General features: G+C 42.3%; 1 protein-coding gene and 1 long non-coding RNA gene across 2 annotated transcripts in view; one reads left to right on the forward strand and one right to left on the reverse strand.

Moving 5' to 3' along the window:
• The first annotated feature begins 6,976 nt into the window (after positions 1–6,976).
• S100Z (S100 calcium binding protein Z) lies at positions 6,977–9,129 on the forward strand. Its single transcript, XM_057363837.1, has 2 exons — positions 6,977–7,816; positions 8,974–9,129. The coding sequence occupies exons 1-2, from the start codon at positions 7,676–7,678 to the stop codon at positions 9,127–9,129; spliced, it is 297 nt and encodes a 98-aa protein (XP_057219820.1). The 5' UTR covers positions 6,977–7,675.
• Positions 9,130–9,296: 167 nt separating this feature from the next.
• The window catches only part of LOC130572264 (uncharacterized), a 54,960-nt gene continuing 51,844 nt past the window's right edge, over positions 9,297–12,412 (reverse strand). The window contains exon 4 of the long non-coding RNA XR_008965200.1: positions 9,297–9,444. This is a non-coding gene — a long non-coding RNA (uncharacterized LOC130572264). The remainder of the gene's footprint in view (positions 9,445–12,412) is intronic.

A 12,412-nucleotide genomic window follows, 5' to 3' on the forward strand; every position in this document is an offset into this window, starting at 1 on the left:
ATCACCAATGACTGTGTTGAATAGTGCTGGTTCCAGAACAGATGCCTCTGAGACCCCCATTGATTGTTCTGTTCACTTGTAAAACCCAATAATTTACTCTTCATTACCTATCTTTCAGTTAGAGATTTTCTGTGTGATTCTTTTCATTGTATCCCGTGGCAGCCTAATTTCCKAAAGAATGAGGAATGCTTTCTGGGAACAAGGTGGGCAGTAATCAGGGACGTCACTGTTTCAGGGAGTGCCAATGGATTTGCACTATGACTCCTCTTTACTTTTCCCCAGCATACTATGTTTAGTCATGTTCCCTCCCTTCTGGTTTTCAGGTGGGTCTCTCCCTCTTTACCCACCATGACAACAGACCTGATGTTCCTTGGTTCTCTGGACAGTCCTTGGCATTGTGCCTGCCAGTTTTCTTTGCTGTGGTCCTGAGCCATATTTCAACCAGAGGGTCCTGTTGTYCACCCACCTCAAGTTCCTTTAGAGCTAACTTTCTTTTTCCCTCTGCAGGTGGTATGTTTGGGATGAGTTGTTGTAAGGACCATTAGTAGAATATGAAGCCTGAACTCACCAAAGAATTTGCCTAAATACCATTATTCTAACACTGACCTGGGTTAAGTATTTAGATTCTCTGCAGAGTTTATACCTCTAGCTAACAAGCTGTGTGCCATGGTTMTTTCTTTCCTCTGTGATTTTTAATGATAATGCTTGTCCTTTGGTGTGCTGTTGGGAATGCTGACCACTCTATGGAGCTTACTGTAGCAGTGCAACAGTGAGACATGTCCGCGTATGCCTTGGAGCAGACAGGTGGAGATTTCTGTCCCTTGGTTCCCTCAGCTTTGACAGCTGTTGAGAGCCTGAGATCCTGAAGCAGCAGTTCTTCAGCAGGACACTAAGGGGCAGCCCCAGACCAAAAGAATATTCCTCCTGTTTTATATACACACCAAGAGAACGCTGTATTTGCCTCTTTTTCAATATTGATTTAACATCAATASTGCCAAGAAATATTGATTCAAGTTCATCTGGAATGCTCTTTTTCACACCTTGTTGCATCTTGTAGTAAGAATCTATTTTGGTGCTGATGATGAAGAAGGTGTGCAATTTTTTTTGCAGCCGTCTGCAAATGGACCCACTTGAGCTCACATGAAGGATAGAGAAGATGGAAAAGATGGAAAAGATGGAAAAGATGGAAAAGATGGAAAAGATGGAAAAGATGGAAAAGATGGAAAAGATGGGCTGAGCTCTGCACCTGGAGCTGTGGTGGCCAGCCCACACACCATGGCATGGCCAAGCACATATACCAATGCATAGCTGTATGGGATAGGGGCCTTCCCTGCTCAGAGATGCTCCTTTGGCAGCAGAGAGATAGTTTCTCAGTCCCCTGGAGTCCCATTCCCCAAGAAACGGCTGCTGTATGAATAGTCAAAAAGCAGGAAAGAGGAACTGAGGCAGGAATAACTCAGCAACTGACCTAGGACCATGGAAAATCYGTGTAAGATTTTCTTGCCACTACAACTTGGTAGGTAACTTGGTCACCATCCTGTGACATAGGACCACCCCCTGCAAGGAGAGGTCCCAATAATTATGAAACACAACCTGAATCTAGTTACAAGAACCTTGTGCAAGGACCGGACATCAGAGTGAATTAGAACAAGGGCTGCTGCATGTTGATACGAGTTTGAATTAGGAAAAAACACGAGTCAGTCAGAACCAACATATCTGCAAAGGATGAATTTGCTTTACTGATGAGTGGATCAAATGCAAAGGGAGAGTGTGCTGGTGTTGTTCAGATGGTGCTGAATTGCCAAGTGAGCTCCCTCAGCCAGCTGGCACTCGGCGTGCTCTCTGGGCACAGGTGGGAGAGTTGCTCTGCAATGGGACCCTCTGCCTCTGCCTGAGGCACAGCTGGCTCCGACTCTGTCTACACCAGGATATTTGGGCATARATAGACAACACTGAAGTCATAAACTGTTTGGCTGAGACACAGCTGGATAGGTATGCCTGCTTCAGAGGCATAAGAAGAAGAAAGGACTGTAGCCAGAAGTACTTCTAAACTCCAGTTTAGTTTAATGAAAGTTTTCTACGCTATTTTRCGGGTAACAGTGCAGTCATATACAAATTGATGTTACCTTCACAGGCTAGAAATAGATGGCTGCTCACAGAGGTAGGAAATGATGAGGGATTGATTTTCCATGAGAAGGAGAAGAAAGCAGTAGGTGGTAACTGAAGTTAGTACCTCAAATACAGACAATGTTCCAATTTCTGCCCTAAGTGGGTATCACAAGAGAAATGACCACTGTGGGAACAAGCAGAGTTCAATGATCTGGGCAGTTTAGTGAAAAAGTCCTTTATGTATTTGGAAAAGAGGTGTGTAAGCTTATTCAAAACAGCACTCAACAGAGAATATGAGGACACACTTCAGTTGGGCAGCCCTTGAAGTGTAACCCATTAAAAAAGATACCTAGAGAGTAAACCACCAAATCTRGGTGGCAAAAGCTATTAGCAAGAGGTGGAACTCTTCTTTGCTGTTCTGCTGCCTGTGGGATCACAGCAGTTAAAACAGTTTTGAAGATGTGAATCAGAACGTATAGGGGAGGATGACATATCTGATGTAAATTAATAAATCAATCAGCCACACAAGATATGGAAACAAACCATCAATGAAAATGCTAACRTGAGAAAGTGTTCATTACAATTTAACAAGATATTTTGAATCAAATGTAAGTCTCATAAACTCCTTAATCTATTCAGCACACTCTTTGGTCTAATCTAGGCTCTAATCCAGTATAGGATTTTTATTGTGCAGAATAAATGTCTTAATGAGTCTTGCAGTGTTCCCTGATGYTTCCTATCTCACCTTTTCCCACTCTGGGGTAACAACATTGATTCAAAATATGTGCATACCAAGAACAGTGTGAGTCTGGGAAAAATAAATAATGACAGGATATGGGTGGGAGGCTGACTTGCCTTTCCCAGCACAATTACTTTTGAGAAAATGTCCCACACAACATTCTGCCAAATGTTGAAAGCCAGACGCCCCAAGTACAAGATTCTCAGACTTAAGGTGTAAGTAAAACACTACTGTGGCTTAAAATGTCTTAGAATTTACTTATAAACTGCTCTGGCTTAAAGGCAATTTGTGCCATTGTCACAAGAAGAGATCAAGTTAAAATCCTGGTGAATAAGTCAAAGCTGCTTCCCAGCTGTGGAAGAAGAAGATTTCTGACCTGTGTCAAAGACTAACTGTTTTCAAGCAAGTCAGAACTCTGCCCATTTTTTTGAGGAGCACAGACCAGTGATAAGATTTTCAGCCTGTGGTCTGAGTGCCCCATCCCCAAATAGGAGGGGAGGAGCAGTACCATAGAGCCTCCCAGGTGTGTGCATATTTACATTACCCTTACTTAAATTAAAGGCAACAGTTCGTGCTTGTTGGGTCCATTCTAAGATTTACAGGGGAAGGAACAATCCCAAGTCTCTCAGCCTATCCTCACAGGAGAGGTGCTCCATCCCTTTGATCCTGTTCTGRAAGGCACAGTGACTGACTCATTGTGTAAGCCTAACTAGCCTAAGTCTATCACTTGCTTGAGAAAAGATGGCAGAATTCAGCCTGCTATGCGAGGTGAATGCCCTTCCCCTTCTGACAGCCATTGCACACTTTAATGTTGAAATACTCCTTGGAAAGGCACAGCTGAGACAGTATGTAAAGATCAAGGATATAACATGAAGGGAGCGCTAAAACATGGAACTAGATTGGGTGAGTCAGGGGACAGACTGTTTTCAAACTTATTTTTGAGTTTCAGTGAGGAGTCAAAACTATTTGAAGGAAATTTATAAAGTCAAAGCATTTGTGGTAGTGGTAGGTGGTACAAAAAGGACCAATACAGCTGCAGCTTGGGATGCTCAGACTGGATATTGGGGCCGGCATCTTCCCCATAGAGGTGGTGCRACACCTGAGCAGGTTACATAAGAACTTGAGAATCTCCATCCTTGGAGGTTTTTAGTATTTACCTGAACAAACCTGTGTGTGTCTAGTCTGACACTGGAGATTATCGAGCTTTGAGCAGGCAGCTGGACTAGGTATAGCCAGAGGTTCCTTCCCACCAACACTGCTGTGATTTGGCAGTCTGTGACAGAGCTCGGCCATGAATGAGGAAAGCACTCATCTTACAATCATGCTGCAGTACCACATCCTCTGTTCTCCACATCAGGTGCTGCTCCTGTGCTTAACATGCTGGAAAACAGAGTGCAGGGTGAGGATTGGTGGGAGAATTGGTGGTTGCTGACACTGTTGGTTCTTGTCCTGATACTGAACCGATCTACAGTCTGCCCTGACTTTCGTTATCTTCGGTGCCAACTAGGTGTCTTATTCAACCAGATTGWGCTGGAGTGTTGGATGAGGAAGTAATAACACTTGATTGATACTCATGAATTTTGAGTAGACCCGGGGACCTSTCTTCACAGAAGTAGTGAGACATCTGCTGTCACTGGAGCCACTGGCAGGATTTTGTTAGCCAGGGAGGAAAGAACAGAACACAGCAAAATTCATGGACCTCTTGACAAACAAGCTCAGTGCAGCTGTTCCCTGTGTACTCACCCACTAGCATGGAAAAGGTTTCTTACATAATTAGCTGGAGCAAAAGTAGCTATAGAAAACGTCTGCACACGTTGTATCACTGTGTAAATTATTGAGCTGATGTTCTGGAGATAATAGAGGAAACCCTTCTTTCTTCTGTCCTGAGGATGGCAGCTCTTAAAGTTTACATCTGTTTCCTGGAAGCTGTACCCCCTCTAGACTCTGTGTAGATAATTAATTTGTAATATTCATTAGACAGAGAATCACTGTTATAATATATAGACAAACAGAAGGATTTCGTGCTTCTGTATTGACTCAGCTGTGGGGTTTTTTTTCTGGTTGTGGGTGAAATTGTTGAATAAATGGCAAAACCCCAAAAAAACCAACAACAAAAAACAACCAACTGTTTTGATGTTTATCTGGATAATATTTCTGAGCAATAGYTACAATCATTAGTGAATCACAGGCAAGACAGAACCCTTGCTGTAGCTGCATTAGGGGCTCTGTGCTTTTTTCTTATCATCTGCAGACACAGAGGATTCCCAGAATTGCGTGGGAGAGATGTGCTGTGCCTGATATCACTCATGTTCTTCTCCCATACACTGTATATGATCCAGCTAGATCCCAGTGCTTACTGGAGTCCAGGAACAACTCCTGTACTAAACGAGGGACAACTCCTGTACGAGATCATGAGCTTTCCCCAAATACAGAAAAGGTATGGAGAGCAACTCTCTTCCTCAACTGTCCTCTAACTCCAGGAGAGATTATGTTCCTCTTGTTCCTCTGGTTTCCAACTTAACCTTTTCTAAAATTTCCCTGAGCACCGGCTTCCCGTTCCCTGGTGAGCCCTGCTGGCCACAGGGATGGTGACTGGAGGTCTGTGCCCTACACACAGTGCTGTGCAGGCCAGCAGGGACCTCCAGCCAGAGCAACCTGCCTGTTTTAGAAACAACACGTTACACATGGTCACTTCCCATACCGCTGGGATCCAGCATTTTTAAGAGTTCCACCCCCTCCTTCCCTCCCTTTTTACCCAGAGAGCCACACAAGACCCTCAGGTTGTGGAGACTTGCCACAACACCACAGGCAGAAGAAACACGTCTGAAGGCACAGGAGGCAGGCAGGGATGTGGGCTGAGATCTATGATGGCACTCAAAATTAGGAGTGCTTGGAGGATTGCAGAGCTACAAACAATGCCCACCTCATTCTCTTTYCCTCCGGCTGGAATGAAACAAAGAAGGAGCTGCAGGTCCATATCCGGTTCATCTGCACAGTTGTGCTAGCTGGATGTGTGCAACAGGTACAAGGCTTTGTTGAGGAAAACAAACCCCCCCAAAAAAAACTTAGAAGCAGTTTTCCACTTCATGTGTCTGTCAAGAAAACGGTGGCTATTTGTTATTTTGGGTGGTAAGCAGACTCTACTATGGTGAAGCTGCTTTATCCTGCAAGCCCCAGCCATCACTTCCAGCATCAATGAGTACCTGGGGTTGGGGCAGAGGTCACTTCATGCCCTTCTGGGGCAAGGTTACTTATTCAGAGAGARATGCTGAGCTACACTTGTGCAGCTCTATAACAATGAAGCCAAGACTGTTGCTCAGTGCACACTGTACTTGCAAACACACCTTCCACTGAAACTGGTTCCCTGATTTCTTCCTGAGGAAACATGTACTACAGCAAGAATTTCATTTGGCAAGAGACAATGTTTTAGGTGTATGGTGATATCTGACAATTAAGGTAGATGTCTCAATGGATATGTGGCAAACTCATCTGCAAGCTACCTCCAGAYATCCAAGTACCTGTGAACTCTGGCTGCCATCACTGAGGCAGTAGAAATGTAGCAGACTGTAGAGATGCTGAAAGATAGATTAGAAGCAGTTCTATTGGAAACGGTGGAAAGTGGTTCTATATTAACTGGTGATTGATAGTGATTGTTGCCATCTTCTAATTTGGACATTCAGGGTCCTGAGTGGGCATATTTGTGAAAGTCAAGTGATAGAAAGTATCCCATGTGTTCTGAACACTGCCCTGCGCCTGGTGAATATTTCTGTAACCCAGTTACAGCAAGAGGCTTTTATTGAACAGAGTAGGCAAATGCAGAGGGAAACAGAAAACCCATTATTCCTGTGACAATTATACTGTATTATATTACATATTTGTGTAATCCACCCTCTCAGCCTGATAAACAAGAGCCTGTACATGGGTTTTGAAAAGCAGGCGACCATAATCTTCTGTGATCTGGGAATTTTCTTACGTACACCTCTGCTAGCTTGTAAAACAGGTAAGCCWTAACCTTTGCATGATGATATTGTTTAGGACTCCAGTCCTACCCTGAAGTGCATTCTGGCTTTTTAATCTTTCTCCAGGGGCTTATTCAACATAATGCTTCACTTATATCTGATCTSTACTTTCAGTATCATCTCTACTTTCAGACATTTTTGAGTCTGCTGCTTTGCAAGTAATTGCATTTCCATCTTTTTTTCTTGTTCTTGCTCCCCTGTGTACCTTCTTGCTGCATGCTGGATGAAGCAAACCTTGGGAGCACCCAGCTCACATCTGTTTACTACAGAAAGTTTGTAGGAGAAAGGTTCAGTCCAAGCAAACATGACCAAAGAAACTGAAAGATGATACTTACYCTTATTACTGGTGATCTTCCGCTGACCGCCTCTAAACTGGTGTGGAGCTTTCTGTATAAATGCATGTTCACCTTTTCTGATGAAATTCGTTGAACTCATTTTCTTGAGAAATTTTTTTAATTAGCAGGTAGGAACATATCCCTTCATTTTCCCTGAGCTTTCAACTATGGGTGCGAAAGATATCCTTTTACAGTAGCTTTGTAAAATGGATACACACTAGAACATTTTCTTAAATACAAACCCTTCCTTTCMATTTACCTCTTTGAAGTAATTGTCTGTGAGTACAGGAAAACATTTTGTTTTATTCCAGTCCATCCTTGCTCACACACAGCTAACTGAATGGATCAACTGAAATCCCAGCTTTTCAGTACTGGTAACAATTTCTGTCTCCATCTGTCCCTCCTTTCCTTTTGGTTGGCTCCTGTGCAATGCCAGTGACCATATCTTTGCCCCAGCTCTTGCCCTTGCTGCTATGTCCACATCACTGGAGGATGCAATGGATATCTTGATCAGGATTTTCCATCACTACTCTGGCAAAAAAGGAGACAGATACAAGCTCAGTAARGGAGAATTCAAGGAGCTTTTCACCAGTGAGCTCACTGACTTCCTTTCAGTAAGACGCAGCTTCTGAACCTCCTGAGTGACTTTTCACGGGTGGGTTAAGCAGCAATTTGAGTGCTTGGATAGGAATAGCATCTGCTTGTGCAAGGCCCATCCTGTCACAGTCTCTTGGACAGTTCTTTGTGGAGCCGTACAGAAGAATATGATGTTGAATGTCCCATTTGAGAAGTGTGTTTTCAGAGGATGGTTGAGCTCCAGTGCTCCCCCATGTACCACTGGCAGCAGAGATAGATACTGGTGCTCTGCACRCTCCTCGGTGCTTCTGAGCAGGAAGGCTAGGCTAGCCTAGAAGCAGTAGTAATATCAATACCAAATAGAGTTCAATTCATTTTTTTGTTTGTTTATTTGCTTGTTTGYTTTTAATAATAGGGCGTAGGTAAGTCCATTGAAGAATTAAATTCAGCAACCAATTCTCATGGGACAGGAAAGTAGTTTGTGCATGCTGGCCACACAGTACCGCTGCTCGTGTGCCCTGCAGAGAGGTGCTAAGAAAATGCTTTTRATAATAAGCTAGTGATCTCAATATCTCTTTGCATGTTTGTTATGTTCTATATTAGGCAGCATGGATGCTTTTATGGAATCATAAGCATTAATATTTTTATGTATCTTCTTAATTATAAAAATTAATGCGGACCCTCTGACCAACAACAGGGTTTTCTTTACACTGTATGCATTTCCTTGGATTTTCTTTATCTTGGCTATTGATTTGTTACTGTGAGATTCAATATTCTTGCTCCCACTGAATAGGATGTGCTGTTTGGCAATAAGAGGTCTTCTGAAGGTGATGGATGAATGTATAATATTACAATTTTTGAGTAGCCTGTTAGAAATCTAAGTGCTATTTTTTAAGGCATGATACAGAGAAATGCACAYGACAGATCCATCTTGTCAAAAGGGATCTGTGCTCAGCATTTCCTAAAAGCTGTTTAATTTGTTTCAGTGCCTATTTAGCACCTGTGTTCCTTCTAAGAGCTACACCGTTTTTAGTTTTTGATGTTGTAGTGACTAGAGATGTTTTACTGCTCAGGTGCATATGTGATGCAGCCTTCTCTTTAACTGCACCAGTCTCATAGCACACTAGTGGTGCCAAGTGTGTCAGAATTGCGCATTCAAGATCTGCACAGCTATATCACCTTCCTTTCTCTCTAGGACCAAAAGGACCCCCTCCTTGTCAATAAAATTATGAATGACCTGGACTCTAATAAAGACAGTGAAGTGGATTTTAATGAATTTGTCATTCTAGTTGCTGCTTTGACTGTGGCATGTAAGGATTTCTTTGAAGAGCTAAAGAAAGAGGGCTTTTAAAAATCCTCAATGTAATCAATCCCTGGTTACAAATGCAAGCAAAGCATGCCTAGTTAGGTAGCCCTCACTGGTGTTTAGTGAATGCAAACCATCATTCCTCCAACTGCTACTGCTGTAAGACATTTATGGAGCTGATCAGCAGCTGGTGTAAGCTGGACCATAGCCAGCTTTCACTACTTGAGATCTGGCTTTTCATATTTCCAGTCTTTGCACTCCATGCATCTGTAACATGCCTTCATCAGTTGCCCGGGTCAAGGGCTTGGGGTGACAGATCTTTTGGCAGGAGTTGAGACTTGACTTCTATTTCTTCAATGTCTGTGGAAAGTAAAAAGCACAGGAATGTTACTTATATACTTTCTGAATGGAAAATTTGGAATGAGACATAAAACTTGCAATTTAGTTTTCAGTCTTTTTATAACAACCATATTTTGCAGCTCAAAGCAAGCAGCTTCTTTTTAGCTCAGCTCTGCTTATTCAAAAACCATTTTTAGATGCTGCTCCCCACACTCATATTTCAGATGTGGTCACAGCTGTYTCTTGCTGCCTGAGCAGACAATACCACTGCCATTGTTGCAGGTTCATTTCCTCCATGTCCCCAGCTTCAAATTTGTTGTGTTGGCATTACTACATCCCAGYAGTCAACCCCTTCACTCGGCATAAATGAATTTATTCATATGATACATTATTCAAATGCATAGATTTAGTCAGCTAATTGCTCAGAGGGCTGATGGAAGGACTGGGTCTTTGGGGGAAATGTGTAAATGCCTTCTGCTTTCACTATCTGGCATTGTTAAAAGGAGGTCTTTTAAAGGACTTGTGGGGGATTTAATGATGGAATTCCAGGGCACAACTTTGTCATATGAGTCATCTTATAGAAAAATGATGATTTCATCTCATGCTGATCCAACCCCTGCAGGGAAGCAAAGTTTGCCTGGGCCCTATAGCCAGGCAAAGAGAGATAGGACAACCCCTTCCAGTGTTAACTTGCTCTTGGGATGAATGAAGAGTATTTACACGCTCCTCTTTGAATTATGCATAATTCCAAAACCCTGCAAATCCTCACTGCCAGGATGTTATGGTTATTTTCTTGCATGGAGAGCTCTCTTATTTTCTTGTTATTTTGTTGGTAACTTCAAGCTATAATAAAGGCATCTGAATTAAATGAAGATTWTCTGTTTGTGTAAGAGGTTATTAAAAAAACACTCCCCAACAAAGATGTACCCAGCTAGGCAAAATTTGAAGAATGCAATTCATTTGTCTCTCCTTCCCAGAGCTCCAAACATCATTCAATAAAGAGTAAATTAGTATGAAATTACACGTGATTAAGAATATGTAATCTATTATAAGCAGGAAATTCTACAGGGTGTAATAAATAAAACAAAGGAATAGACGACATCCTAAGAGAGGAACCATCACCAAATTATATTATCCCAGAAAAAAAAAGCAAACTTTGCATTGGTGACAGAGCCCCAGCATGCCTTAACCCTTCAGTGACAAAGTTATATGGGATTCACAGAATATCTTCTAGACAAACACAGCAGAAAATGTGAAAAAAACTGGCAACAACAGGACAACTTTTTATCCCCTTTAATGTCATGTACCTCAATGTCATTGCAAGTGTTGGACCAGATAGCAAAAGCATCAGCCAGAAAACGTGAGACTGTTTTTATGGTTTCTTATAGGTTGCTAGCCTCTAAGCCTTTCCCCTTCCACCAAGGGAAAGYGAAAGAAGAGCAGTCTAAAGTTTCAACTATAAGATAAAAGAAATTAGATTATCCCACTAAAAACCAGTTTCTTCTTTACAACTTTTGAGCAAGAGGCTTTTTAGAAAGAAGCTACAGAAAGTTCATAAACCCTCTGCCCATTCCTAATGAGCCCTTGGACRTGTAGCAGCCCATGTGCAAAGCAGAATTATGGTAGGTCACAGCTGGCAGCAACAATGTGCCCTGGAGTGAGCAGCAGGAGTTGCTGCCGTGATAAAGACRGGCAGTGGAGCCATATCATCAGCTGCATTTACTAGGGGTTGTGTACATCCTGATTCCTCTGTGGAAGCGGCTCGCTTGCACATGAGGTGTGGGTGAATCAGAGAAGAATGACTCAAATTATCTTCTGTCCAACAAAGTTTTATAAAACCTCATAAATCACTGTTTTTGGCTTGTCTTGTTAGGTGTTTCTTGTTCCTGTTTTAACTGCAAGGACAAATGTTAACCKCTATCCACTTTAAAGAAGTAGCCTTTTCGTACAAATACCAAGCAGAAAATAAGGAAAGTGCGCAAAACAGACTTGAAAGCTCAAGCCCACAAAGACTTCACACAATGTGGGGCCCTGGGGTAAGATTCGCTATCCTGTTCTTGGCCTGACCCACTGCACCGTGGCCCTCTCTCACTTCTTTCCCACAGGAGCCAACTAATGTCCTGTTAGCAGGCATCATTTCGAAGAAAGATACATGAAGATCACCTGAAAGTTTTGAATTGCCTCTGAACCAGAAAAAGCTAGAAGCAATCCTCTGTTCTGTAAGCACTGCTCAGGAAGGAAAACKGCATTGAAATCACTTACATGGGCTGTGCAAGATGGGGTTTGCAAGGCTAACCTCACCATGAACATTTTGTCCTGCAGATGTGAACATTTTGAATTTACCTTCTCTCAGAAGGGAAAAATGTCTCTTTCATACCTGAAGGTGGGATTTTTTTCTCTCATTGTTTACTGACATTTTCCAGCTGTAGTTCATGAATCTAGGAAGCACTTTCAAGTTTTACATGCAAACGAAGCTTGCTGTGTGGCTTTCTCCAGAGTCCCTTAGCTTTAGGAATTATGCCTAATTATGGATATTTTTTCTATTTATTTTATCAGGATGTCTGAAAAACCTATAGAAAATTGAACACCACTATAGGGCCTAATATTTTCAAGTTACATTGAAGCCCAATAAAAATACAACAATACCAGAAAAGATCTTTTCTATATATTGTGAAATTGCTTGGCTTGACATCTAAAGAGTCGATTTTCAGAAGATAAATTACATTATCTTGAGAGCCTCATCCTCTGCCATTTGCTTTTATTTCAGTTCAAAAGAGACTTGAAGTGGCAGTGCAACGGGGTACACAAAGCTTGATGCATTACCTGTTAGTAAATTGATAACCTCTTCAGGTTCACTATCCGACTCCCAATCCCAAAGATGTGTGTATGACACCACCATGAAGAGAGGTGGTTTGTAAAGGAGCTGTGCTTCCAAGCTGTGGCTTGCTGGCTAGGTCCAGTAGGAAAGCACCAGCTTTCCTACTTTTCA

The sequence above is a fragment of the Malurus melanocephalus genome, unplaced genomic scaffold (genome assembly GCF_030028575.1).
Source record: "Malurus melanocephalus ecotype Western Australia unplaced genomic scaffold, MMel_1.1 scaffold_31, whole genome shotgun sequence".
Taxonomy (NCBI): domain Eukaryota; kingdom Metazoa; phylum Chordata; class Aves; order Passeriformes; family Maluridae; genus Malurus; species Malurus melanocephalus.